The sequence below is a fragment of the Emydura macquarii genome, unplaced genomic scaffold (assembly GCF_026122565.2).
Source record: "Emydura macquarii macquarii isolate MOO-44397 ecotype Brisbane River unplaced genomic scaffold, CSIRO-AGI_Emac_v2 contig_306, whole genome shotgun sequence".
NCBI classification, from domain to species: Eukaryota; Metazoa; Chordata; order Testudines; family Chelidae; genus Emydura; species Emydura macquarii.
The window spans coordinates 12,942,394-12,969,990 of NW_027130443.1; the positions used below are offsets into that span (position 1 = coordinate 12,942,394).

General features: G+C 53.9%; 1 protein-coding gene across 2 annotated transcripts in view; it reads right to left on the reverse strand.

The window, feature by feature from the left end:
* The window catches only part of YJEFN3 (YjeF N-terminal domain containing 3), a 41,926-nt gene that overhangs the window by 3,298 nt on the left and 11,031 nt on the right, over positions 1-27,597 (reverse strand). For both annotated transcript variants that reach the window (XM_067560327.1, XM_067560321.1), the window contains exons 2-4: positions 19,816-19,924; positions 5,622-5,732; positions 3,276-3,389 (exon numbers count right to left, since the gene is read on the reverse strand). In XM_067560327.1, coding sequence (XP_067416428.1) covers positions 3,276-3,389; positions 5,622-5,732; positions 19,816-19,924 — 334 coding nt within the window. The remainder of the gene's footprint in view (positions 1-3,275; positions 3,390-5,621; positions 5,733-19,815; positions 19,925-27,597) is intronic.

The window sequence follows — 27,597 nt, forward strand, 5'->3', positions numbered from 1 at the left end:
GGCAGTTCATAGCCATCGCCTGGGGCTCAGGAAGTGGCCTGGGAGAGCTCAGCAGAAGAAGTAAGTGCATGTGGCTGGTACGAAGCGTTATTCATGGTTAGGGCGCGACCTCGAGCTGCAGGCTGGCTGGAGTCGTCGGTAGGTGACGGCTGCAGCTGCTGGGTTTGGTGAGAAACTGTAACCATGAGCCACTGCCCCGGTTGGTGCAACAACGCTGGACTGGGTGTCATCCAACAGGCGTGATGAAAGCCCATCAGGGCCAGCTGTCTAACTGCGCGTAGCAACGTGGCTGCCACAGGTTAGGCCAGGAAATGAAGACTAATCCCGTGCCCCATGCAAAGCGCAGGGGATACAGGGCGGCAGGCTGGAAGTGGTCAGGGCTGGAGTCTGGGCAGCACACGCCGGCTCTTACAAAAACCACCAGAGGATCTTTAATGATCACAAATGGCCAAGGCGCTTCACGGCAGAGGGACGGTACCCTGGGGTCATCTCTAAAGACACAGGCCGAGCGGCAGAGAGTGCTCTGGCTGCTGAATGATGCCAGGCGTCCCAGATTGAGTCATGTGTGTCGTTTTCTATCGTTCGCCTGCAGAGGTTTTTCTTTAAAGGCCTGAACCCAGGCAATGGGGTGACAAGTGGCTTCCCAGAATGAAGAAATCACAAGATTAAAGTTAGCAGGCCTGGTCTCCCGGAGCTTTAGTCAAAGCTGCTGACATCCAGGACCATCAGAGGGGAAAATTGCTCTGCTGCCCAGAGGTCTTAAAGAAGGTCTTAAAGAAAAAAACCATTTCCAGGGTTATTTCTTTTGTCCTGCTGCTGAACTTCTACAGCACAGCTTTAAAAATCGCTGCACCCAAAAAGAGGCAGGCTGTAATAGGTTTTAAATTGCACATATTTGAGCCTATTGTTGCAATAACTAGAAACTTCTCCCAGTGCACATTTCCAGAGCCTGCTTCAGAATCTGCGACCAGAAACCCAAAGGGTTTTGAAGCAATGGTGCTCTTGCCCATACAATGGACTGGAGCCATGTGGGACAAGTAATTTGAGGTCACATTCCTCCACTGGAGTCCAATGTTTAAACAAGAAAATAGCTGGCAGTGCGTGTTTGGGATGGTAGGAACTAGGACTCAGTAATTCCTTTTCCAGCAGTGAATGGATTACATGCTCTGTGTGGAGTTTTTGGAAGTCTGGTGCTCGGATCAGATGCCTGCACGAAAAGCCATAACCAGCCCCGCACGGAATACGCCTCAAATCTAGGTCTGGACCCTGCTTTTCCCCGTACTAACAGCACTCCTTAATCTCAGCCTTTGGGTTCCCCATGCACCAGTAATAGACAATGGACGGTTTAACCCGGGAGCCCCTGCTCCTTCTTTCTTACCGGCACTGAAAGAACGGCCTGTCGTTATCATTACTAATTATTCGTATTACCATAGCACTAGGAGCCACAGTCAAGGACCAAGCCCCCATTGTGCTAGGTACTGTACAAACACGGAGTGAAAAGACAGTCCTGCCCCATGAGAGTTCGAGCTGGGATGCTCTGCTCAGAGGCACGTGGTTGGCACACCCAGAAACCCTCCAGATCCCCATCACTCCACCCACGTGCTGCAGCTGGAATCAGAGCGCAGCCTGTAGCAAGGCAACCCACACCATGACAGGAGACCCCCCCGCCCCCCTTGGCCATTTGAAAGTCTCCCAAGGTGCCTATAAAGCCCCAGCTGTGCAGAAATCTGCTGCCCCTCAAGGCACTGACTTAAACCAGGCTTTGCTGCAGCATAACGGCTTTAAACCCCGGACGGTGGAGGAGGCTTGGAATAACTTCAAGTCAAAGTTGCAGGAACTATCCGAAACCTGCATCCCAAGGAAGGGGAAAAAATTCATAGGCAAGAGTTGTAGACCAAGCTGGATGAGTGAGCATCTCAGACAGGTGATCAAGAGATAGCAGAATGCCTACAAGGAGTGGAGGACGGGAGGGATCAGCAAGGAAAGCTACCTCTTGGAGGTCAGAACACGTAGAGATAAAGTGAGAAAGGCCAACAGCCAGGTAGAGTTGGACCTTGCAAAGGGAATTAAAAGCAACAGTCAAAGGTTCTCTAGCCATATAAATATAAATAGGAAGAAAGCCAAGGAAGAAGAAGTGGGACCGCCAAGCGCTGAGGATGGGGAGGAGGTTAAGGATAATCTAGGCATGGCTGAATATCTAAACAAATACTTTGCCTCCGTTTTGAATGAGGCTAATGATGATCTTGGGGATAGTGGCAGGGCGACTACTGGGAATGAGGATATGGAGGTAGAAATGACCACATCCGAGGTAGAAGCCAAACTCAAACAGTTTAATGGGACTAAATCGGGGGAGCCGGATAATCTCCAGCCAAGAATATTAAAGGAGCTAGCACCTGAAATTGCAAGCCCGTTAGCAAGGATTTGTAATGAATCTGTAAACCCAGGGGCTGCACCGTACGCCTGGAGAATTGCTAACATGGTTCCTATTTTTAAGAAAGGGGAAAAAAGTGATCCGGGTAACTACAGGCCTGTTAGTTTGACCTCAGCAGTATGCAAGTTCTTGGAAAAAAAATTGAAAGAGAAAGTAGTTAAGGACATGGAGGGTAGCAGTAATTGGGATAACATACAACCTGGCTGTACAAAAGGTAGATCGTGTCAGACCAACCTGAGCTCCTCTTTTGAGAAGATAACAGATTTTTTAGACAAGTTCTGAGCTATCACCGAGAATTCTTTCCGGGCGTCTGGCTGGGGAGTCTTGCCCACATGCTCAGGGTTTAGCTGGTCGCCATATTTGGGGCCGGGAAGGAATTTTGCCCCAGGGCAGATTGGCAAAGACTCGGGGGGGTTTCACCTTCCTCTGCAGCGTGGGGCACGGCTCACTTGCTGGTGGATTCTCTGTACCTTAAAGTCTTTAAAGCATGGTTTGAGGATTTAATAACGCAGTCAAAGGTTAGAGGTTTATTACGGGAGTGGGTGGGTGAGGTTCTGCGGCCTGCCTTGTGCAGGAGGTCAGACTGGATGATCACATTGGTCCCTGCTGACCTTAGCGGCTATGAGTCGATGAGTCTTTGGCTGGTTGAGTTTGGGTGTCTGGTGGGACGCTTGTGTCTCTCACATGGCTGGGAAGCGCACGCTCTGGGTGGGAATGGGGGACCCCCTGGGATGGCTCGGCAGGCTGGTTGTATGGAGGAAAGGGGAGGGGGATCGTATGCGTACGTGTGCGTGCACACTCACACTCACACTCACACACACACACTCCGTGTCACGTCGCTCACCTCCGTCGGCAGGTACGAGAGGAAGGGGATGTCCATCTTCTCACACTGGGTGGTGAAATCCCGGTACAGGGAATTCAGGGACCGTTTGGGGTAAAAGATGGTCGGCTCGTATTCCTGAGGGAGGGGGACAGGAGAGAACACTTTAACCCACACCCAACACGCCTCGTCCCACCCCCCGCCCCTTCCTTTCTCTGCCCCACCTTGACTGGACTGCAGGCAACCCAGCGCTTCCTCTCCCCCAGCATCTGAAAGGGCCGCAGGCCGGAAGTAAATCCAGCACTCACGACGAGCCCTAGAAGGACTCCCAGTTTCCAGTGGGCGTTAGATCAGGAAGTGCCGTGGCACCAAGCAAACCGCTGCAGTGGGGTTATTCAGCTGCATCGCCCTCTCGGCATGACTGACAAGGCATGTGGCTACCCGAGGCTGGTCTTGTGGCTACGGAGCAGGGACTCAGGACTCCTGGGTTCCACTGGAAGATGCAGTTCCCTGGGTAACTTCAGGCAAGTCGCTTTGCCTCTCGGCGCCCTGGTCACCCCACTGGGAGAGCAGGGAGAATCCTGCCCCCTGGCCGCAGGGGAGATGGGTTGAGATCACGCTTTGCAAAGCACTGGAGGAGGAGGGGACAGTGCAGCGCTAACATCTTTGCAATGGCTTTTTTAACCAGGCTCCCGACCATGCCCCGGGCTGGCCTTGGGTTTTCCTCTGGGGCATGGAAATGGGCCGCTGGGTTCATTTCCAGGCACACGTCAGGCATGCGTCTGGGTCTAGATTACAGCAGGCGAGTGGATGAGCTTTGTCTGGGCAGGCTCCCACAGCCCCTCGGGGATCGGGGGGAGGAATCCAGGGCAGGCAGGATGGCGCTCGTGGTTACAGGGCCCAGCTGTGTCCTCCCTGGGAGCCCGGCGTGGTTCTCGCCTGCCGTCAGCCAGGATCAATGGAGCAGGAGCTGACCTTGCCCTTCAGAGCTGGGATGTGGTGTGCGCTGACGAAAGCCAGGCAGGCGGCGTTAGCAGGCGCCCAGGGAGATGCTGTACATGCTCCCATGCGGAGTTTGCAGCTGGGCCTGCCTGGCTTTGCAGCATGCTGGGGCCGCTCCGACTGACAGCACTTACAAGAGACTGCGGCATCCCCCGGGACAGATCCCCCTCCCCGCCCCGCATCCCCTGCTTCCAGGCTGTAACAGAGGAGGGAAAAACATGCCACCCCTGAGTTTACCAGGAGAGCAATCCCCCTGCCCAGCTGGGAGCACCCCCGCATGCATCCCCCACTGCTGTGACCTCTGGCAGGGAGGAGACAGCTGCCCTCCTGGGACATAAAGCCTGGAACGTAGGGTAGTCCTGGGCAGACCTCAGTCCGAGCTGGGAAAGAGCCTCTCAGCCAGCGGGCCCCTAGCACCCACCTCATGCGTCTATTCCAGCAGCATTCCCTACAGAGCCCTGTAGCGTCCTGTCCACGTAGCAGCTCTGCCTCGGCTCCCCCGAGAACACCGAGCCAGAGTCGGCAGAGCTCACTGCCAGGGCGTGGGGCAGGAACGGAGCCCGCTGAATGCACAAGCTGCTGTCTGTGCCCACTGCCCTCTAGGGGAAGGGACGGCAGATCTGCTCCGGTCACACAGCCCCGCATCGGCATTAGCTTTCCCCGCGCCAGGGCTCATTGTAAGATCAGCTCCGTTAGCTGCCCCAGGCCCTGCCCCGGCTGTCCCAGGGCTCCAGTAACAAAGAAAAGTTGTGAAAGGGGATTTTAGTGAAAGGCGCCTCTGTCCACAGAATAGGCAGCAAAAGGGGGCCCTCCCGCACCCCCCCACTCTGATCGGACAGATAAGGGGAAGGGATTAGTCTCTGTGACCCACTCAGTCCTGGGTCTCTCTATGAGGGCTGCCCACAGAGGTGCCTGGTCCTGCCAGCGGCACCGCTTGTGATTTGTCCCCCACCGGGAAACAGGTTCAAGGTCTCCCGGGGCCCCGAACAGCCCCTGGGTGTCTCGCTCTGCACCCTGTGGATCTGAGTCAGGTGCCAGGTGCTAGAACAGGAGCACCTGCCCGGAGGGACCAAAGGAACCCCTCTGCCGCAGTGCCGTGGCCGCTGGTGTGCAGCGAGAGGCCGCGGGATCGAGTCTCCTCTCGCTTACAGCGGCGTAAATCAGGAGTACGCTCATTGACGCCGAGGGGGCGAGAAGACAAACCAGCCACGGGTCTGGCTCGCACAGAGAATTGGGCAAGGGATACTGTCAGGGCAGTGGGGGGACCCAGAGAAGGGCTACCGAGAATGCAGCGTGGGGCCACCCACCCCCAGGAGCCCCAAGGAAGGAGACAGCGAAGGCAGAGGAGGATTTGTTAAGGATACTCACAAACACCCGCAAATGCCGCGCGCACACCAAACCGATGGCGCCGTTCTGATCGGGGCCACACACCACAAGCACCGTGGGCTGCTTCCTGGGGAGGGACGTCAGAGGGAACACCTGCAGAGCAGAGAAAACCATGGGCTCAAAACCCAGCCGCGTCCCTGAATCTGATCTCCGCCCCAATTCATATCAGCTTGGTCCCGATGGTAGGAATAACCTCCCCTGTCTCTCTCTGGCCTGTCACCCCAAAGGTATCTACATCCATAAACAGAGACAGGAAAAACTGCATCCACTGCTGAAATGCAGCCACCTCTGGGCTGGAACACAGCAGCTGTTTAACAGGGCACAACAACACTGTACATCAGGAAACGGAGCAATGTGCTGTAGCCAGATGAACCTGCAAAAGGGCGGAAAGGCAGAATGGAGTTCCTCTGATTGGAGTTTAACCAGGATATCGGGGTTCACACCTCAATGGCTGCACAATGTGATCACAGACAGGGTAGACTTAACTTAATGATGATGACCCCCAGGAGCTCGGTACCTATTAGCGCCCTCCTCCCCCCCCCCAACTGGGACACAAAAATCAGCTGGAAATCCCCTTCCTGACAGCTCCCACCCCCCCGAGACATGATGTAATCACAGCCCCAGCGAGCTCTCCAGCCCGCAAACAAAGCTGCTTTCTTGTCGCAGTGCGCTAAGGCACCCGGGGAGCAGGGCAGCTGGGCAGAGTCCCACTGGGCGTCTAAGTGTCTCACTCTCCGCTGCCCTGGTGGAAGGAGCAAAACCAGTTTGAAAATCCCAAGCTGCACAGAGACTGCGGGAGAACCATCTATTTATCCACCGGCTGGTTCTTCCTGCTCTTGGAATCTGGCCTCTAGTTATATCCAAACACTGGACGCAACCAAACTGCACAAGCGATTTGCTGTCCCTGACATCCTGAAGAAGCTCTCAGTACCCGTGCCCGGGCTGGCTCTGCTGTACAGTGGCTGGGACGTTAGACTTCAGACACTCTCCTGTTGCCGTAGTCTCATGGCTCCAGGAGCGAGGGAATGTCACCCAATTTTTGGCAAATCAAAAAAAAAACGGGAAAACAGTTTTGATTTTGAGCATTTTTTTTTCTTTTTTATATTTTCTAAAAATGAAATGAAAGGAAATTTTGAAACAAAAAGTTGTTTTGAATCAGAAAAAAAAAAATCGAACCATTTCCATTGTTTCTGTTTGGTTGGTTGGTTGGTTTGTTTGTTTTTTTCCAACCAAAAACTCAGCTGAAATTGACACAAATTCACAAAATGTTTTTGGGAGTCACCAAATCTGCATTTTTTTCACTGAAAAATGTCTGGGTCGAAAAACTTTGCCCACTCCACTCAGGATGTGCCCAAAGGCGTGGCGGGAGGATGGAAAGTGAATCTGGCTCTCGCAGCGCCTCGCTCACCGCTTCTCAAGGCACTTGATAACACCAATGAAGACAATACTATCTCATTTCACACCGAGGTAAACTGAGGCACCACAGCAACTAAGGGCCTGGTGTCCAGAGAGTGTTGAAGTTTGCTCTGCTCCCCTAGACGCTGATGGTAACTCAGGCCTTAATTGCTTTGAGAGAAAGGCTGGCCTTCAGGATAAGACGCTGGGCGGGGACTCAGGAGCGCTTGGTGCCACAGATGCAGGTGTGTGCTCTGCCACAGATGCAGTGGGTGACCTTGGGCAAGTCACTTCCCCTCTCTGGGCTCCAGCTCCCCCTCTGTGCAAAAGGGACGATGATGCTTGCTTTCTCCCACGTGGCGTCTGTTTAGACTGGGAGCGCTTTGGGCAGGAAGGAACGGTTTCTCGCTGTGTGTCTATGCAGCACCTGACACAGCACGGCTCGGAGCTCAGCTGAAGCCTCTAGCTGCGCCTGTATTACAAGTAATAAGGACGGCCCATGGGGGCAGTAATGAAGTGCTAAGCGAGGGGCTCGCGTTACAGGGCCAGCGCATCCCTTTCTCCAGCTAAGTAGCGGAGCTGCTGTGGCTCAGCTTCCTGACTCCCAGGAGCGATCCTCCAACCGCTACACAACCCAATAACTAGCCCGCACCGGTCCCTGGCGAGGTCTCGCTGTAGCGCTGCACCGCAATTAGTCAGCACAGCTACAGATCTAAAGGCCTGCTGCTCTCCAGAGGCGAGCGCTCGGGCACACCCAGCCAGCGAAATGCGGCGAGGGCCACAGAGACTCCAAGAGCTCAACTCCCAAAGGCGTCTCTTCCCAAAACAAATCGTGTGCCCTTAGAAGGGGGGGGCGTGTAAGCTGGCAAGGAGGTTTAGGATGGAAAAGCTGAGACAGCCCTAACTACAGTGGTGCTATTGAGCCTTTGCCTCGTATGACACAAAGCTATCTTTGCTCTATAAACCTTCCCTTTCTACTTATTTACGCCAAGCTGTAAAAACACACGGCCACCTCTTTTCTCCTTGACGTGGTGCAAGAATGACCTGCAGCGCTCCCAAGTCCTGCCCCGTCTTTCACAACATACACGGCAAGACTGAATCGCGTCTCGCGGCCGAGCGTTAGCCACAATAGAAACGCTTCTTGGAGGATCTTGGCACGTCCAAACATGTCAGCGCAGTGACCCAGGGCCTCAGGATTCTGCAAAACCGTGAGCCTGGACAAGGCGTCCAGGAGTGGCTGGAGAAGCAGTTCTTACGTGACCGACGCACCGAGGGGAATTATTGCCGGGGGGAAGCTGCTGCTGCATGCTGCGCATTTTCACTCCTCCTCATTAACACAGCTCAGGCCTCGTCTCCATCTGAGAGGTTAATCTCTAATTGGAGACACTGAGGCACAGCACGGCCTAGTGGCTAGAACATCAGCCTGGGAGACCAGGGGTTAATCCCTAGCTGTGCCCGTAGCCTTGGGCAAGTCCCTCTGTTTCCCGTCCTACCCTTTGTCTTGTCTACTGAAATTGTTGGCTCTTTGGGGCAGGGGCTGCCTCGGTATATGTGCTGCACCTGGCACAAAAGGGGCCCTGTCATACAAACAATAAATAATGGTTTGATTTGGCCTGCAAGGGGCGGGAACAGCTTTTCACAGCCTGTCCCTCACACGATCCCAGCCGGGGGTAAAGCCTCCCGCAGGCGTGAAGCTAGATTCAGCCTGGAAGCTCTCTGGGGGCAGGGAGTGGCTTTTTGTTCCACGTTTGTGCAGCGCCCAGCACAAAGGGAGCGGAGCTACTGCAATGCAGAGGCTAACTAAGCAGAAGGGGGCAATCAGCTGAACCTGCCCGCTGCAGAGGGGGCCTGTCTGGTCACCTTTCTGCACGCCGCTGTCCAGGACTCACTTGGTCGGAAGCCCGCTTTGCCGTCCCCCTCGCCAGGGCAGTGCTCGCTTGCTAGCCATGGTCAGAGCGACTGGCACGTGCCATGCACCAGCACCGGGCTGGGCAGATGATCTATGCCAGGCAGTGAGGAGTGAGCAGCTGATGCCAATAAACTCTTGACCCCAAGAGTTTGTGGAGCAAGGTGGGGGGAGGTGAGAGGACTCGTGGGCGGGAAAGTGAAGATCAGCTTCTAAGTATAACCTTATTGGCGGCTGCCCCTGGGAGAATCCCAAGTGTTCCCAGGCAGGCTCCGCTCCAGAGCTTCCCCAGGGACTGGCTGAGCACAGGCAGCAGGTGCTTGGCGGGTGTTTAATCGACGACGTCTGAAAATAGATGGGGCTGGTTTTAAAAATACCAGCGGCTGGCGGGTTTGCTTCTAAGCAGACGGCCCTTTGCCACGGCCAGAATTAATCCTGCGGCTCAAAGATAGCTGTGGAAGATGATTAAAAAAAGCCTGGCTGGTTGGGAAGGAATATCTGTCTAATACTCCCGTTAGCACTAGCCACTAGCCCCCGCTCCACCTGGGGAGGGGGCCACGCAATGAACCGGAATTAAATGTTCCCCCATTAACATAACTGGATTTTGACAAAGCTTTGCACACGTGGGGCTGCAAAGAAACACTTCCAGGCCCCTGTGGAAAGTCCCCTGGCTATGTGGGCTGCCCCCCAAATGCAAATCTGTTCTCTCCTCTCCTGTCCTGCCAGCTGGCAGGTGATACATGCGGCTCGTCCACGGAACAGAGCTTTCTCAGAGCTTCTCCCCTCCGGCCTGCACTGAACGCCCCTGGCGTGTGGGTCTTTCATTCGATTGTAAGCTCGCTGGGGCAGGGACCATGCCGTTCACTGAGCCCAACCAGGCCACATCCCTGACTGGGGGCTCTGGGATCTGCCATAATATAACTCAGGAGGGCTGCTGAGCTTCCCAAGCCTTTGCAATACAGACGGGCCAGGTTCAAACAGGCCCCCCGATGTCAGATCCAAGCTCCCCCCCCCGCCCCGATCTACCCTCCAGTGAAATGAGGGCCAACTCGGTGCTTTGGCACCAAAACCTCGTGTAACCTGGTGTTTTGCTTTAAACCAGGCGTGGCGCTGAGATTTTGGGTTCATTCCGATCAGAACTGCAAGAGGCTGCAAATTCAGGAGGGTCAGAACCAAAAGAACTGGGCCTTGGATTTTTCACACTGCTCTCACGGAGAGCTGGGATACTGAGCACACCCGTGTTCACACCCTGTGTGCCGGTGTAATAATCTTTGTACCAGACAGGCCTTGAGAGGCATCATGTGAAAACTAACAGCTCCCTGCCCATCCCTGTTCCTGGTGACGTATGTACACGGCCCTAGGAGTTAGGGATACGTGCTGGAATGATGCCTGCCACGTGCTGACCCACGTAGGGCCGGGAAGCTGGCACCCAGCTCTTTCCAAAGGAATGTGTCTTTACACTGAGCTGCTCAGTAACTTGGGTTAAAGTAGCCAAGTGTTGAATGCTGGCTCCTCCAAAGGACAATGAATCTTAACATCTCGCTGATTGTCCCAGGACAGAGCCGGACCTTTCAGAAGATGTTTCTGGGGAAATTGCGGGCGGGGCAGCGTGTGGAGTCACGTTACCCATTGCTACGAAAGGCCAGGGGAAGGCAGGGGAAAGCCGTGGCATTGCAGGCAGGTTCCAGGATCCAAAGCACTGCCCAGCATGTTCACGTCGTGCAAGGCGGCGTGAGGCAGGTGGGGTTACCGGGTAAGACGTGCCAGCCCCTCACTGGGCTGAATTACACCCCAGCCCGTGACAGGAGCGATGGTAGCAAATGAATCGAACGCCGCGCCCGATTCCAAAACCATGTTTCAGCTGCACCGACGAATGCACGCCCTGCGCTGCCCAGACACCAGCACGGGACAGCTGTGCGTCAGGCTGACGACCAGCCTAGGCATCCCTGCTGCCTTTCGTTAAGGCCCAGTGCATCTGAGCGAGCCCGGAGACCGACTCGCCTACCATACGCAGCCGCCGTGCTAACGTTCTCCACGCCCGCCCCAGGGAAACTGGTACAGTTCACCTTTTCTCTGGCATGCCAGGCACGTCGCCCGGGAGCCTCCGCGACGGGGAGGAGTGATCCAGGAATAGCACGGCGGCACGAGCCAGTCGGCCCCAGTAATAGCCAGTTGAATGAGCGCAATCCACTCTTTTAGCACGTACCGACTGAGACGTAGCCTCCCTGCGACTCTGACGGCTGAGCCGGCAGTCTCTACCGGGTCACCAGTTCAGCAAGCCGTACCAAGCCAGAGCGGGTGCAAACGGGGTTATGGGGTAGGCGGGTTCCCCCTTGCCCAGACCCTGCAGCAGCCTCTCTGTGTGGGGCCAGGGCTCTGTGTGTCCAGGTCAGCTGTGGCCGTGTGGGTCAGATCTTAGCAGCGTGGAACGTCCCCCTCTCCCACCGAGGGGGTGGGTGTGGACAGGGGGCAGGGGAAGGGACAGGCAGCTCCAGGAGTGAAGCAGTTACTTGCCCCTGTCCTCTGTGGGGCTCCCACTGCACCCATAGAGCTTCGGGCACCTGTGGGGTAGAAGCCCCAGCTGCAACAGGAATCGGGCTCACGTTTCACTGCCCTGGCATCACACCCAAGGGCCTCCAAAGCCCAGGGAGGGAACTAAGCTTCCCCAGTAACAGCCTCCTTCCCGGGGCAGGGGGGTCAGCCAGTGACGGCTTGGTCTGATGAAGCAATGCTCCAAGGTGCAGGCATGGGCTGGTGGGGGGTGTGGCGCTTTGGGAAGTCTGCCACTGGTATCAGCTGCTGGCACCCCCTCCAGCCGGCTCCTGCCATGCAACTCATCCCGCCTAATAAACACCGAACTCTTGTTAACAACCTTCCACCTTGCAAGCAACAAGCAGGGGAGGGAACTGGGCCTGGCCTTCCTCCTGCTCCAGGCTCCTGGTTTGCACGGAAACTTTGGGCTCCTTAGCCACTGACTCCCTTTGCAAGCAGCCGTCTCCCTGCAGCATGGCCTCCCCACAGTCCTGCCCCAGGCACTGGGCAACCGGGCGTTGCAGCTGATTCCGGTGCTTGGAGCTTGGATGGGCTTGCGATAAACTTTGCATGCAGCAGGGACAAGATCCCCTTTACCCCTCCCATGCACGGCCTGGGTCTCTGGGAATGTGAGAGCATTTTCCCCTGCAGTTGGTAACCTCAGATCATGTTATTTTTAAAGAAAAGAAAAAAAAAAAGAAGAAGCTAAACTCCTGTGCACGTAATTTAACCCAGCTGAAATAATTCAAAGGTGCTCAAGGAATCCAAAAGCAACAGGGAGAGGAAGAAGGGTTTGGAGAATGGAAAGCATTGGCTCAGCTGCCATCTGCTTCACGTCCCAGCAAACAGCCAGCAGCTGACAGAAGCTGCCACGGCTGAAGCAAATCTCCGCAGCACGACTGATCGCCCCGAGCGGCTTGTGAGCACAGGCCGGGGCAGCCAGGAGCCACCAGGTGCCCATCTCAGCTCTGGCGACCAGGACTCCTCTCTGTGCCTCAGTTTCCCCGTCTGCAGGGGGAGGGTGCTGCTGCCGAGCAGGTTGGAGAGGGGCTGCTGGCGAGGGTTAATCGGAATGCCGGCGAATGCATTCGCGGGGCAGAGGGGCCGTCAGTGTATTTGTGCGCGCGGGGCTGGGAGCTCTCTGGAGCAGGGGGAGGCACGTAGGGCTCCCGAGGCCACATTTACCCCAGTCAGGCTGAGGCTGAACCAGGGCACGCTCCTGTGCAGCTCCAATGCCACCACGTCAGGGTTCGGCTCAGCCCCTCCCAGTCCCACAGCTGCACTTTGAGCCGCCTCCCTACCCTGGTTCTAAGGCAAACGTGGACCTGGCCACTGGGCTCTGACCCTCCAGAACCAGAACACCAGCTCCACCGCAGCCGGACCCAGCCCAGCACCCCAAACTCCGCCTCCCAAGCTCTTGGGAACCTCAGAACCAGACCCAGATGGGGAGCAGAACTCTGCAGCTGGGGCTCGGCTCCACGGCGGGTCTGCCCCAAAATGCCAGCCCCGTTGGCACCCCAAGCGCTCGAGAGCCTTGGACTCTGATCTGGACCTGGGTCCCGACCTTGTGACTCGGGCCTGCCTCCCTTTGGTTCCCAAATCCTTCTCCACAGAAGAATGGACGCAGGAGAAATTGTTCAGGGGCTCCCTGCACCCCGTAGCCCAGCTCCCGGTTTGAAGTGGCTGCCCTGGGTGCTGCGTTCTCCTAGTGCTGTGATGGCTGCAGGGGGATCGAGTCCCCATTGGGGTACTGGCTCCTCCCATCGTAACGCGGGACTGGAATTCGCGCGGTCGTCGTCCCACAGCCCTTCCAAGAAGCACAATCCGGGAGCCGTCGCGCCAGACCAGGCCAAGGGTTTATTTTCCCAGTGGGCAGGTTTTGCCTTTATTTAAGGCAGCGCTGATAGTATTTGGCCCCATTGGCTCTTCCAGGGCCTCACTCAGCCCCCAGAGGAACGCAGGGCTGCTCCGTACGGCACTGCACCGCCCCAGGGATCTGTCACCCCCCAAGGACCCTGTGGGGTTTGAGACTCTGTGAGTCCAGGACATGAGATTCTTCCAGCTCAGGGGGAATCACCGCCATGAAGTGAGACTCAGGAGACAGAGCACGGCCCCTGCTCCATCTGCTTGTTATTTCACTAGCACCGAGAGGGCCACCCGAGCTGAAAACCACCGTGGCAGGCGCTGCCTCGACAAAGAGGGCGAGACAGACCCTGACCCAAAGAGCTCACAGCCGAAATAGACAAGACAGCCACAGAAAGGATCCTTATCCCCCCGGGGGCTGAGGCCCAGAGATGCAGTGGCTTGCCCAAGATCACCCAGGGAGGCTAGCCCACCAAAGAACTGAACCAACGTCACTTGAGGCCCAGCCCACGGCCTTCGCCACGAGACCAGGGTTTTCAGAGCTGAGCCAGGGACAAAGGAAGGAGGGCGCCCCAGGACAGGATCAGCTCGTTAGCTTTCGCTGGAACAACCTTTCAAACAGCTTGGTTCTGAGAGAGAGAAATGCACCAAAAAATAAAATAAAATAAAATAAAGCCCGGAGGACGTGTCTTCTTTTATAACTCTCCAAATTCAGGTTCTTTGGTCTAAAAATATAATTTAAATACGACCACAGCCCACCAGATCTCATCAGATCTCACAGGCTGAGCCGGGCTATCTCCTGTGTGGAAGAGCCCTGTGGAAACCCAGGTGCTATAAGACAACGTGTTGGTGAGTTCTTTCCTCTGACCTGTTACTGAATTAATGCCCCATCGAGGCATCTTTGGGGTGAGACAAACTCAGGATCCAGTTTTTCAAAAGCACCCGGGTGGCTGGGTCAAACTCAGGCAGAGACCGTGCAGGTCACCGGACAGCTTCCCCTGCTGCTGCCATTGGATACAGAATTCGAATTCGCTTCCTGCTTTAAATAGTCACAGAACATTTCTGTGCACCTGGGGTAAAATAATCCTTGTGTATCTGCCTCTTGCCTACCTCGCAGAGGCATTGTGAGGCTTAATTGATCAATAAATTGCAAGGAATGACACCAACAGACACTGATATTGCTGTCTGTCTGTAATCACTAGTCCAACTCTCCCCCCCCAACCCTCTTGCTCCCATCTCTGTTTTATAAGCTGTAAATCAGAACTCAGTCTAAACCCATTAGGACTGGGTTTCTTAGGGGAATGATCTCCTCCCCACCCCCAGGAGCCACATAATGGTTTTAATACCAAAGCCGGGATAAAACTTTGAAATAGCATCTCCCAGAAATTAACCCAAGGAAAGGTCAGAGGCACAGACTCTCCAGTCTGATACCCTGACGCTTGTATCCATTTTTAAAAGAGGTTGCATCTTAAAGCGTCACAGCCCAGATTTTATTTGTAACAAATTTCAGCCCCGAGGCAGCACACTGGATCTCCCAGTTCAGTGTGACAGCAGAGTTCTAGGTCCACAGTTCCAGCCGGTAGCTTTGAAGATCAGTCAGTTATAAAACTAACCACGTACCATTAGCACTGTGTGCGGCAAAATGAATTGTCAGACCCTCGTGCAGAACAGACAATAACCCAGCCTGCATCTCTGAATGTGTTTGACATTTTACCATCTAAGTCTGCCGAATCCGGAGCTGCTTGTTCGAACGGGCTGATTTCAGGTCAATATTTACTGACTGTTCCAGCTAATAAGCACCGTGTTTGCCGGATGATCTAAAGGTTTGAGGAAAGTTTGTGCTACCAGATGTACATCAGTGCTACAAATGCGGCAGGGAGCCCTACCCCACAGAACTTTGATCCACAACCCAAGGAACAGTTCAGAAAAGCCACCCAAAGGTTTGGAACTTTCTGCCAGCTAGAGGTGGGCCAAAAAGCAAAGTTTGGTTTCAGTTCCAAACTTCCCCCAAATCTAAGGGTCTCTGGCTCTGGGCTTGTCTCATTCATTTATTTATTGTAGTCCTGGAGTGACTGGAGCCTGGGGCTCGGTGAAGAACTGGTTTTTCAATTAGGCGGCCGAACTGAGCAAAAATTCAGTTCCTTTCAAACGCAAACTGAACATTTTCCATTTTTCTCATAAAACTGAAGATGCTGCATTCACGTCAACCGAAACATCAATTCCAATCGACATTTTCCAAGTGGAACTGTCTGTTTAGAAATGAAATGTCAAAATCATTCACTTCGAAAATGTCACAAGGAGCCATTTAGACTTTAAAAAATAAGGATTTTTTTTTTTAATTCAGCTGAAACTATTCACCGCATTTGACCCAAATTTGCAAGTTGTTTCAGTCACCCCAAATCTGCTTTTTTTGATGAATTTACTATTTGATGAAAATTTTTTTGCCCAGCTCTACTGGTGACTCCAAATAAAGCCATAGCCCCATTGTGCCAAGTGCTGGACACTGACCTGGAGTAAGAAAATCCAAGTCTCTGCAGGAGTCTGAGTTTTGATTTGGATCCCCTTATCCAACCACTGACTGACACTACGCAGCAGTTTGAGACAGGAAGTGGAGAAGAATCCCATAATCACTCAAAACGGGAAGAAGATTCTGCAGAGTCTGTCCATCTGCCTATGTACCCCAACCGTTGGCTTCTGACTGCACCGAAGGGATGCGACTTCCAAAGAGATGTGGGGTAGAATCTGGTGGCACCTAAAAGCAGTTCCCCAAGAGGCTGCCTGGACATAACATCTGAATCGATGCAGTTAAAAAGAAAAGATCTAGATCTAACAGCAACAGGATGGGGAGTGTCATCTCCCAGGGGGAACCAAAGAAGATGAGGGTTGGAAGGGACCCAGGAGGTATCTAGTCCAACCCCTGCTCAAAGCAGAACCAACCCCAACTAAACCATCCCAGCCAGGGCTTTGTCAAGCCAGGCCTTAAAGACCTCTAAGGATGGAGATTCTACCACCTCCCTAGGTAACCCATTCCAGTGCTTCAACACCCGCCTAGGGAAAAGGTTTTTCCTAATGTCCATTGGATATTAGATGTCAAGTCCAGACGAGAGGATCACACTTGAAGAGAACAGCAGCTTAGTGGACAGATGAACCAAACTCCAGGCATGACCTCGAGATCATGTCAGCTACTAAATCTTCTACAGCAGCTCGGCAAAGAGCTGGTCAATACAGGGTCCCCTCGTTGTGGGAATCCAAGCACATTTTTTAAAGCTGATTGGTTACCGCTGAGAACTGGAGTGCAGCAGCCTCCAAACACTACAAACTGAAGTGACAGGTGATGTTAATTTAGATAGCACAGCAGCTCCCAATTACCTCCTCCAGTTTCCATGTAAATCAGCTAATCTGTAGCGAAGTTCCCATCGGCTGAGTATGGAAAGCGAGCACCGGGCAGGCTGGGTGCGGCCGGCTCTATTATCTGGTTATTCTACGCTGGCTTTTTCCCAGGCCTTCCCATGGAATGGTCTAGGCCTGCTTTTGTGACTGACTCAGCCAGTCATGGCCAGCGTTAGCCAAGCCCTGGTGCTACTGGAAAGCACCCGGAGTTTGCAGTGATGGAGTTATGATTGACAGCTGTACTGGCTTCTCTAGGCGGTAGAACCAGCATCTTCTATTGCTGCAACTCAGCTCCAGGGAGGGAGCCATTCAGGAAAGGACCTGGCCTCGGCAGTGGCAGACAGGAAGGAAGGTTGATCCAGTCCCTCTCTGACTCCCCAAATGATCTCCTCTCTCCTCCAGGGCGTGCCTGGGCCTTCTGCCTCCCTCCGGAAGTCTGGTGGGGATCTTCTCCGCGTCCCTTGGCTGATGTCCTGAAGGTTCATTGCCAGGCAGGGCTCCCCGTCAGCACCGTTCCTGAACTGAGCAGAGACGGCACCAGAGCCACCCGAGGCATCTGCAAGATGAAAGTCACCCGCAGGGTCAAGCTGCTTCTTCCCCAGGGTGATGCAAAGGGCTGGCACTAACCTCCACACCGGCCCATGACACGCCAGCTGGGTTACACTTCGTCCTGGCCCGTCTGCAGACCGACTCTCCTCTGCTTTGCCATCGGGTCCATCCAGCAGCACAGCAGCACCGGGGCTGCCCTGCCAGGATCTGAGCTGACGGAGCTGGGAACGGCAGCTGGGCTGGCACGCGACTGTTCCCAGTCGGAGCCACCAGCAGGGCTTTCTCCAGGTGGGGCGAGGAGGGTTTAGCCGCGTGGTTCTCCTCGCCTCTGGCGGCAGACCCGTGACCGAGCCCCAATGCACCCTTCCCACGGTTCATGCTAGGCAGTGGCACTGGCCTGGCACGTGGAGGGGTTGGGAACCACGTGCAGGCTACGCACCACGCAGGGCTGTGGAGCAGAAAAAGCAGCCCGCTGGAAGGGACAGGATCCAGCGAGGACAGGCGCGCCCGCGCTCCCGGCCCCACCCCCCCATTGCATGCGAAGTTGGTGCTCGTTACCCCACTTCACCACGCTCAGCTCGTCCCCCACATGGAACTTGCTCCGCTGCTTACGTCACCGTCGAATCCAGCCCTATGTTTTTTCAGGAAATATGGACCTTATTCGAGTTCCACCACAGCCCCTTTGCACCACACTGGCAGCACGAAGGGGCTTTAAAGTGGGTCCAAATGCCACGTACAGTGGCAGAGCGGCATCAGAGGGCTTGGGTGTGAATGAGAACCAGGCCCTTTTTTGTTACCTTGGCACTGTTGACTCTGTCTCAGCCCCAGCTGAGCAAATTTGCTGCAAAAATACCTTGCGCTAAATATTTCTGAGCTGACATTTAGCTTCTGCATTAAAATCTGTGCCAGCAAAGGCCACCCCGCACACGGGCTCTGGTTCTGCTACATTTGGGTGAAAGCAGGAATCAAAGGCTGAACCAGCCCAGACACAGGGAGTTGAGAGAGTTCAACTGAAGATCTAAAGTGAAAAGCAACAGCGTCTCACAGCACCGAAGTTCCTGCAGCAGTAGTTCGGGATGGAGTTGACTCACCCACCCACACACATACCTTTCAGGAGCTTCGCGCTTCGCATCCCTTAGGGAAGCCGAGAACCAGCAGCAAAACACACTGTCTGCAGACTGGTTTATTACTAATGGGCTCCGTCAGCTGCTAGGCATCTGCTGAGTGAAGCCATTTCTGGTGCGGCAGGGCTGGGGGCTTCAGAGCCTGGGTCCGGGTAGGTTTCCTGTTTGGATCATTGCATTCTGCTCCTGATCTGATAGCAAAGTTCAGTTTGGATTTTGAGCACATTTTAATTTTTTTAAAGTCAGAAAACAGAAGGAAATTTCCAAACAACGAGTCATTGCAAAGATCGTTTCAAAACCGTTGCAATGAAACCTTTGAATTTGGGGGGATTTTTCTTTTTAAACGAACAATTTGACACAAAGCGTCGCCGAATCTGCTTTTTGCTGGAAAAAAAAGTTTGGGCCAAAAAATGTAGCCCCGTTCTAGCATCTGAGGGGAGGACGCGCTGGCTGGTTCTTCCTGGAGGAAGAGACAGGTAATTCCGGAGGGAGAAGGCAGCTGGCCCCGCTTCTTTTCAGATAGCAGCCTGGGGGCTGAGACTGCAACTGGGAGAATCAGCCCAACTTCTTAAAGAAGACGGGGCAGACAGAGCATTCCTCTCCGGGCAGCTTCTTTCCCCCCCATGACAGAGACCAGCAAGTCCATGAGACAAACGTTGCCTGCTGTCAGGTTTATTCCCTCCAGTTTCCACACCGGCACTCTTGCCAGTTCCCAAAGCAAATCAGTGTTTCAATAGCTGCAGGGGTTACAAACACGGACAGTTTGGCTTGGTCCTGACGTTAGCCAAAGCTTCCTGAAAACGCTTGAGTCGGCTGGAAATCCCACGAAAACAGCCTTCTGCTCAGGCACGTCCAGTTCTGGCCCCGCATGGGAACTACCAAAAAAACAAGCCCTGCCAAGGTGTTTTGGGGCCTCATACCACGGCTGGCTCCAGGGAACGTGAAAACCCTCTGGTCAGTGCACATGACACATCCCTCCCCGAACCAGATCCAGGAGGAGGTGAGACTGCTGGAGGCCCAGCCACAGAGCCAGACCTTTGAGCGCCCCAGTAGAGACTTGTGCTTTCAGCTCTGGGGGTCCCTGGTTCAATCCACGCTTTGCTGGCCAAACTGGTGGCTGTCACAGCAGGGGAGGAGGAGGAAAATTATCCCAACGTTTCTGTGCCTCCAACAAACTGCACTTGGAATTTGGTCCAGTGGTGGGGACGGGGAACAGGGAAGCTAACAGAAAAGCCAGGCTGGGAGAGGGAAAGAGACCACGGGAAAAGGTAACAGCCCAAGGGAGCACGCTCACATGCCAGCCAAGCCCGGGGTTTGTTCTGCACCGCAATCCCCTTTGCAAGCAAGGAGAGAGCACCGTAGATGCACGCTCCTCTAAATCCCAGCATGCCCCCTCTTGGCACGGCGCCGCCCTTACCTTGGTCACAGCCATGGCGCAGGCGTGTCCCCAGATCTCAATCAGCTGCTGCCGGCCAAACCTGTAATCCTCCAGCAGCTCCTTCTCGATCGCTTCCGCCTCCACGCGGCTGCAAGGCAAGAGGAGACGGGCCGTGAGGACGACGGTGGTATCCCCACCGCTGCCACCTGGCACTGCACATGCACGCTCAGGCCAAGGCTTTCCAAAGCCGCTTTCCAAACCCAGGTCCGCGTTTAGGCTCCTAGCCAGGTGCCTGCTTTGGGGATGTGCCAATCAGCCGGCAGCTCCCACGGGAGCTAAACCAGCAACCGGGCACTTGCCACTTAGCATTCGGGGCCTGTGTTGTGACCTGGGGCCCTCCTGAGAGCTCCAGCCTAAACAAAAATGGTCTTGCTAATGCGCTGGTTCAGAGGAATCCCTCTTGCAACTAATGTTCGGGCCCGCTGGCTTCCCCCTACAAGGAACGTCACAGCCTGCCTCTCCCCTGAAGCAGCGGGCAGTAGGAAGCCATGCAGCATTTTGTAATTAAGTGGCACATATCCCAAACCTCAGCCCAGTTCCCCATTGCCCCCTTCCCTCCCGCCCACCCTGCTGCTGTTATTTCAGAAGTCAGATCTTCCATTCGACTCTTCTGGGAGCGCTCTCCTAGCGCGTTTGCCAAATCCAGGGTCTGGGGGGAACTGAGCTCCCACAGGGACTTGGTAGGGTTAGTCGGGGGTAAGCTGTAGCGAAAGGCAGAGCTGCACGCGCCCGGCCCTTCTCTGCACCTGGCCCTGGCCACCTGCGTGCGGTGGAACGGCAGGAGAACACAGCAAGGAAAAGCTGCGTGCCGAGGAACCTGCACATGACATAAAGCTAAACAATGCGTCGCTTTTTCATTCACTGGTGAGTCCAAAAATGCTGGCTTTAAAATTGGCCAATGATGGTTCACATCTGTTGGATCACCTGACTGTGGGAAGAGAAAAACGTGCTGTTTTCAGGACAGGGCCATTTCACTTGGTATTGACATCGAATGTGAAATCTAATTCACTGGACGGCCACAAGACCAGGCTTTTTGGGAACAAGACACCAGGACCCTGGGGTCAACATCAGACCTGGTGTAAACGGCGAAGTGGGTGGAGCTGCATCCATACACCAAGGATCCATTCTTCACTCCCATGCACATTGCATGTCATCGACCCCAGCGTAGAGCGAGCATGTGCACCGCTACCATTCTGCTGTGGCAGTACTTCACACTCACTTTGCACGGGGATCAATGACACACGGTGTGCAAGCCAATGGGGAATCATGAATTCACCCAGGAGTTTTAAAAAATATATACGTATTTCTATGTGCTAAACAGCTGCCACCCCCCACCCCCAGCGGTGGCTGCATCACTGTAGTGGGTGATCTTTGAATATCAGCCAGCATTCACATACACAGCTACGACTCAGCCCTTTCCAGGTGCAAAGTGTTTTATGAGCCATACTACGTCCCTATCCCAGCTTTATCAATGGGAAAATCAAGACAGAGAGGGAGTCTTAAATCCCCTCCATCAAGGAGGCCATCTCAAACAAGGCAGCTGGGAGAAAGCAGTCCCCTGCTCTGGGCGGCCCTGCCCCCCACGTTGGCCCCCATGGCAGTGATACGCACCGTGCGTAATGTGCGTATGGCCGCAGGCACCGCTGAATGGAAGAGCCGGGATTCAAGCTCCCCGTCTTCCTAGCACCCAGCCGCACGCTCAGACCTGGACCCCACGACTGTCTCCCAATTAAAACCACAAACTCATGCCGTTAATTAGGCCCCTGGTAAAACAGGCCCAAGGGACACAGCTTGAATGTGAAACATCCTGGCTTTCGGGCAGCTTCCACACCTGGTATTTAAACGTAGCCCTAAGTCGTTCATTGATAGCCAAGGCCACTCTAGACAAGCAAGAATTCGATCTTCCGCATAATCTACGCTGCACGTTACCGGTGGTGCCAGCCCCCCCGAATGCCAGGGCCCCGCAGATTCCCCTGGGTTAGAGACCGAAATATTTATAGCAAGCAAGAGGCCCGATGCAAGGGCTGGAAAGCGCCGTGGGTCTCTGAGACAAGCAAGCTCCAGCAGTTTGGGTTTACAGTGAATATTTCCAGGACTGTAGCACCTAGGAGACCAGACGCCCTTTGTGGCAGGCCCGGCTCCGAAGGGTTTGCAAACTAGCCCAGGCCGACCAAAGAAGGGTTGTTATCCCCCTTGCAGGGAGGGGGAATTAAGCAATTTACCAAAGATCATGCACAGAGCCAGTAGCCACGCTGGGAATTGAACCCAGTGCTCTGAAGTCCCAACCCCGGACCTTATCCCCCATGGGCCTCAGTCTCTGAAGGCAATGATACCGTCCCACCCTGTGGTGCAGGGAGGGTAGATGCTCAGACACTAGAAAGCCCGGAACAGCCACAGTCAAACAGCTTCCAGGGCAGCACCTTGCCTGCACGCAGCACCCGAGTGAAGTGAGGGCACGCCCTGGCCGTTCAGCTCGACTGTAAGCCTTTCTGTCCGTGCAGATCCTGGGCCTCTCCCCCAGCTGCCTGGCTTGAACTGTGTCCCAGGGGTCACCACACCTGGGCTCTGACAGACGGCAGGGAATTCAACAGGCCCTGGCTTTCCTCTGGGCATGCCTGGGGCAGGACCCCACCACCGCTCCTTCGGGATTGATGGCAAGTGCTCTCCAACTTATCTCCTGGGCCACGATGGGGACCAGGTTTCAGATTCCGGCCCTCCTCGCCCCGGATCTCGCAGTGAAGCACGGGGGAGCAGGGCGCTGTCAGAGGCCAGACTCGCTCGGGATACGGCAGCATCACGGAGCTGCGAACACGGGGCCGTTGGAAACCTCCCAAGCTATTTTCTCAGGCGCTGGGGAACTCGGCGGGTTTGGAGCCGGAGGCTTTGTTCTGACCGGGTTGGAGTTTATGCCTTGCCCCAAAAGATCCTGTGGCCCAAAGCCCCTGTAGAAAGTGGCCTTTAGCGTAACCTGGAATCACACACTGCGGCTCTGCCCCCTCTGATGGCTACGCAATGGATAGCAACTGCTGCGTCTGCTAATGGACTTGCGCTAAGGGTGCTGTTTGCATAGCTAAAGAGGCAGGTGCTTTGTGGATCCAGGGGTCCAAGCCCTGGCGATGACGAGCCTTCCAGGTGCATCCTGTCGCCCTAGCACAGGGGATCCAGTGTCAGCAGTTCTGCAGATTATTAAATTCACTGTAACTTTTCCTATTTGACAAAACGCCTGCGAGGCTGAACTGATTCCAGCCCTTTGAAAGAGGTGTATTCGCTTCGTGCCTCCACAGCCAGCTGCTGCTGCCCTCCAACCTAAAGGGCCCAGTTGCTACATTTCCACCATCCAACCAGCACTCACACAGCCAGCTGCAGCCTCTCCACACGTGCCGATCGGGCCACGGGCCCAGCACATTTGCCCTCGGTGCCAGCACAGCCGGCTAAACCAGACCGCGGCTTTTCAGTGACCGCAAACGCTTTGCTGTTTGGCCTGGCTCCACCCGTGCTCTGCAGCCACTGAACTGTGGCGGCTGAGATCGGAGGCTGCCCCTGTTCTCCCAAGACAGCTGCCTGGGGACCGGTTTGGGATGTGCATGTCTTTCAGATTTGGACAGGAAGCCGTCACGTTCTCAGACACGGCTACTGAGCACGCCTGCAGCCACACGTAGGTCAAAGCTGGTGATCAGAGTGCGACAGGGCGCAGCCAGAAACAGAGACGATCAGAAGCCACAGGTGAGTTAGACTGAAACAGACAAGTGGGTGTGTTTCACCCGCCACTGGGCTGACAGTGCCAGTCCCACCTGGAGCCACCCAGTGGCAGCAAGTGGCACCACACCCTGCAGTACATCAGCCACCGGGTACAGGTGTTTGTTGTTATTATTTGTATTATCCTAACAGCCTCCCCTGTAAATACAGACTCCATTGAAGAATGAAATCTGTCTGCAGGTTCCAAAATGTTCCAATAAAAGGGGGCCGGATGGTTATCTGAGCCCAAACCCTTTGTTTTCTTTGAGGCTCAGCCAGCCAGCCAGCTTAAAGGCATTTTTAGTTTAAAAATGATATAAATCTACATAACCCTGTTACTAGTGTTCAGAGGGGCCTGTCCAAAACTGCACGGCAGTAAGTTACAGCAGGCCACAAAACTTTGCACCATCCCATCAGTGGATGTTGCCTGTTTTCTGGGCTAGCACAATTACAGCACCTGATCCAGGGCCGACTCTGAACAGCAGCTGAAGGTCCAGATTCTCTACCCTTGCTGCAGCCACTTTGCAGAACTCAGGCGCAGGCAGGGGGATAACGTGGCATAGCTGGTCCCTGGGCCAACTGTCCCCTCACACCTTGGTGTAGGGAGCCAGAAGGGTGGAGTGGAGTGCATCTGCATGACGGCAATTCACAACTTGTGTAAGGTCCCGCAGAGCCCATGGCCAGCTGACATAAGGTAGAGCAGCCTAAAGACACTCATTTATGGTGTTGGCTTGAATTGCACAGATGCACCGTGAGAAGCAGGGCTGAGCGGCATAGCGCCTTTCTTAGGGCAAGAAGAGACCATGTGGGCCAAAGAATTTAGTTGATGACCCTAACCAGATCCCTCCAACATGTCTAAAGACGGAACGTTATTGCGAAGGTCGGAGCACTGGGGATTATTGAGCCGGCTGGCTGAGAAGCAGACAAGAGTCTGAAACCAGCTGAAAGATGGAAGTTGCCATTTCATGCAGGAGTGTGAGCAGAGTTCTAGCGAGCACGTCCCCTAACAAAAGCTGAAGAGGATGCAGTAGGACGTGAGCTAATTATCACACACAAGAGCCTAATTGATATGCTGCACTCTCCGCTAAGTTTATGCATAAAATGAGTGGGTTCCATTGCAACTCATCTGTGATTTTGCTTGATGAATATGGGACAAGCCAAGTTGAAATGAGTTTCTGAAATCCATTCCATGTGCACCTGGATGTGATTCCATACAGTGCGGTCTGAATGTGCAGCTGCTGGGCCAGCCCCTCAGCTGGCATAAATGGATGCAGCTCCATTGATTTCAGCTGGTTTCCTGGACAACAGGACTCAGTGACAAAGGTTGAATCGCAATTAAGAGCAAAGGATGCAGACAGCTTTTCAGATGTGCGTTCCCGTTGGTGTGTTATTGCAACAATATTCCAGGACAATGTGCGATTGATGCTCCTTATTCCTCAAAACCTACTTCCAGAATTAAGTCCCCATTATGTGTAGCACGGAGAAGCCGTGGTAATTGCTTCAGAAGGATGCCACGAGTAAACAGCAATTCTTGTTGTTTGACTTAATTTAACTAGATGGCACCCGGGGGTAATGGTAATAACGCAGCTTCATGGGCAAAGTGGGACGTGTTCTTTTATCGGTGATTTCTGCTAAAGTCAATTCAGGCATTTCTTATTTCAAAACTGACAGCTTCTTGGAATTCAATTATAAGCCAAAACAACATATGGGCAAGAGAGTTTCCTCCAGCAGCTGGTATTCAGGAGCAATTCCCCAAATTCATCTGGAATAGGAAATTGTAGAATTTCCCTCCTGTGTAACGGAGAAGCAGGCGATGCCCAGTTTGGGTGGCATTCAGAGAAACTCCAGTGAACTCAATGGTATGAGAGCAGAGTATTTTCATCATCTATTGCACGTGTCACAGTAGCACCTAGAGGTCCCCACTGCTCAGGGCCCAGTTCTGATAGGCACCACACAAACCCATAGTCAGTCCTGCCCCAAAGAGTTTATAATCTGAAGAGACAAGGAGTGGGAAGGGAAACAACGGCACGGCGAGAGGAAGTGACCTGTCCAGGATCACCGCCGGGAAGAGCACCGAGCTCCTGGACCATGCTGCCTATGAACCACATTGTCCTAATCCCCAGCTCCCCTCTGGTGCTTTTCATCCTGAGATTGCCCCCATTTTGCAGATGGGGAAACGAAGGCACAGAGAGGTGACGTGACTTGCCTAGGGTCACACAAAATGTCAGTGGTAAAACCAGGCCCAGAACCCAGCTCTACTCAGCCTCAGCCCAGCACACCACCTAGGAGGCTGCATCAAGCCTGGTATGTTCTAAGCAGCCTCTTCTCCCTCCCTGACAGCGGCTCCTCAGTTCCTGCGGATGGAAGGCTCAAGAAACAAAGAGCATTTTCCTAATCCTTTGGTGCCCCCTAGTGAATTCTAGTCCAGGGCCCAGCTCCCGAAACAGAGACCTTGGCCCCATAGCGGCTTTCCTCTAAATCCCAGGCTCTCTGCACACATGCAGTGAAGGAAACTGAAGGTTTATGTAACAGGGGAAAGCTTTGTTCTGGCAAAATGCTCTCCTGCCCTGCAGCGAAAAGCAGCAGCACAGAGCTGGTGACCTTCTGCAGGTTCCAGCCACTCAAAGTCTGGCTTCAAAAGACACTGATATCCACAAGCCGCCCTGAACCCTGAGCGCCCAGCTCATCACGTTCTGAAATGAGCGACAGAGCGTCTCCTTGCCCCCGTGTTTCATTTAATAGCCATTCGTGCAGCCGTTTAGGTTTAAAAAAAAAATGTCCACTACAAACCTCGCTGGAGCCCGGTGAAGCAGCCCGGAATCTCGGAGGCCCACGGCAGCTCTTCCAGAGGGAAGGAAAGGAATATGTGCGGGTTACAGCTGACCAGCTAGAGTGAGATTCAGCAAACCTGGATTCAATGTCCAGCCCTGCCACTGACTCTCGGGGTGACCTGGGACAGTCACTGGGGCCAGAGTTGTCAAAATAGCTCCGCATGTTGGATACGGAGCCCTTTGGAAAATCTGAGCTCTTAAAATTTGGCCCTGAGCTCATGTGAAGGAAGATTGGAGCCTCAGCTCCTCACCTGTAAAATGGGGGTAATGATCCTCCTTCTCTCTCACTCCTTTGTCTGTCTTGTCTATTTCATTTGGAAGCTCCTCAGGGCTGGGACATCTCTTCTTACATGTCTGTACAGCACCTAGCACAATGGGGCTGCAAACACAGCCAAGGCCCAGAGATGCTACTACAATGCAAATTATAACAACACTAACTAGCTAGGAAGCCGGGGGCAAGTCACTGAGCCTCTGTGCCTCAGTTTCCCCATCCACAAAAGGGGGATCACAGAGGGTTGACTCTAAAGAGCTTTGCGATCGTTTAGACAAAAGATACTCTGGAAGCCCAAAGCACTAGAGTTTTGTTAAAAGAGCAAGACTAAAAATAGCTGGATTGGTAGATTAGACAGAAGCCTATTATCTCGCACTCCTCCTTACTCGACTCTTAAATACATTTTCCCATTTCCTTTCCCAGCTCTGGGCTCTCTAGAGAGATTAATTTCATTCCATTTCATTCGCTCAGGGAATTCAAGAACAGCAGAACACAGAGGTACATGTCAGCCAGGAGATGAGCAAATGTTTCATTGGAGGGTGTTTGGGGAGCTGTCTGGGAGGTACGTGTGTGTGTGTGTGTTGAGTATGTATATATATATATATATAATTTAACATTTAAATAACACAGTAAATGATCAAATCAATTTTCAATTAGCGTCAGAGCAGTGAGGGGAGATGGGGCAGGAGGATACAGCTGTATGAAAAAAGCTGCACAAAGCCTTTACTTCCAAAGGTTGACAGGCTTTTTTTTTTTCCCTCCCTTCTTCAAAGACAATCGGAGAAAGGCAATTATTCTGGTCATTAATGCTCAGTGTCCCTGTTATTATGGTTATTGTCAGCAGCTGCGTTTGCACTCACACTTAACAAAAGCCCCTTATTACAGCCCTGCCTGGCTTTAAAAAAAGATTTTCTCCTTCTAAAC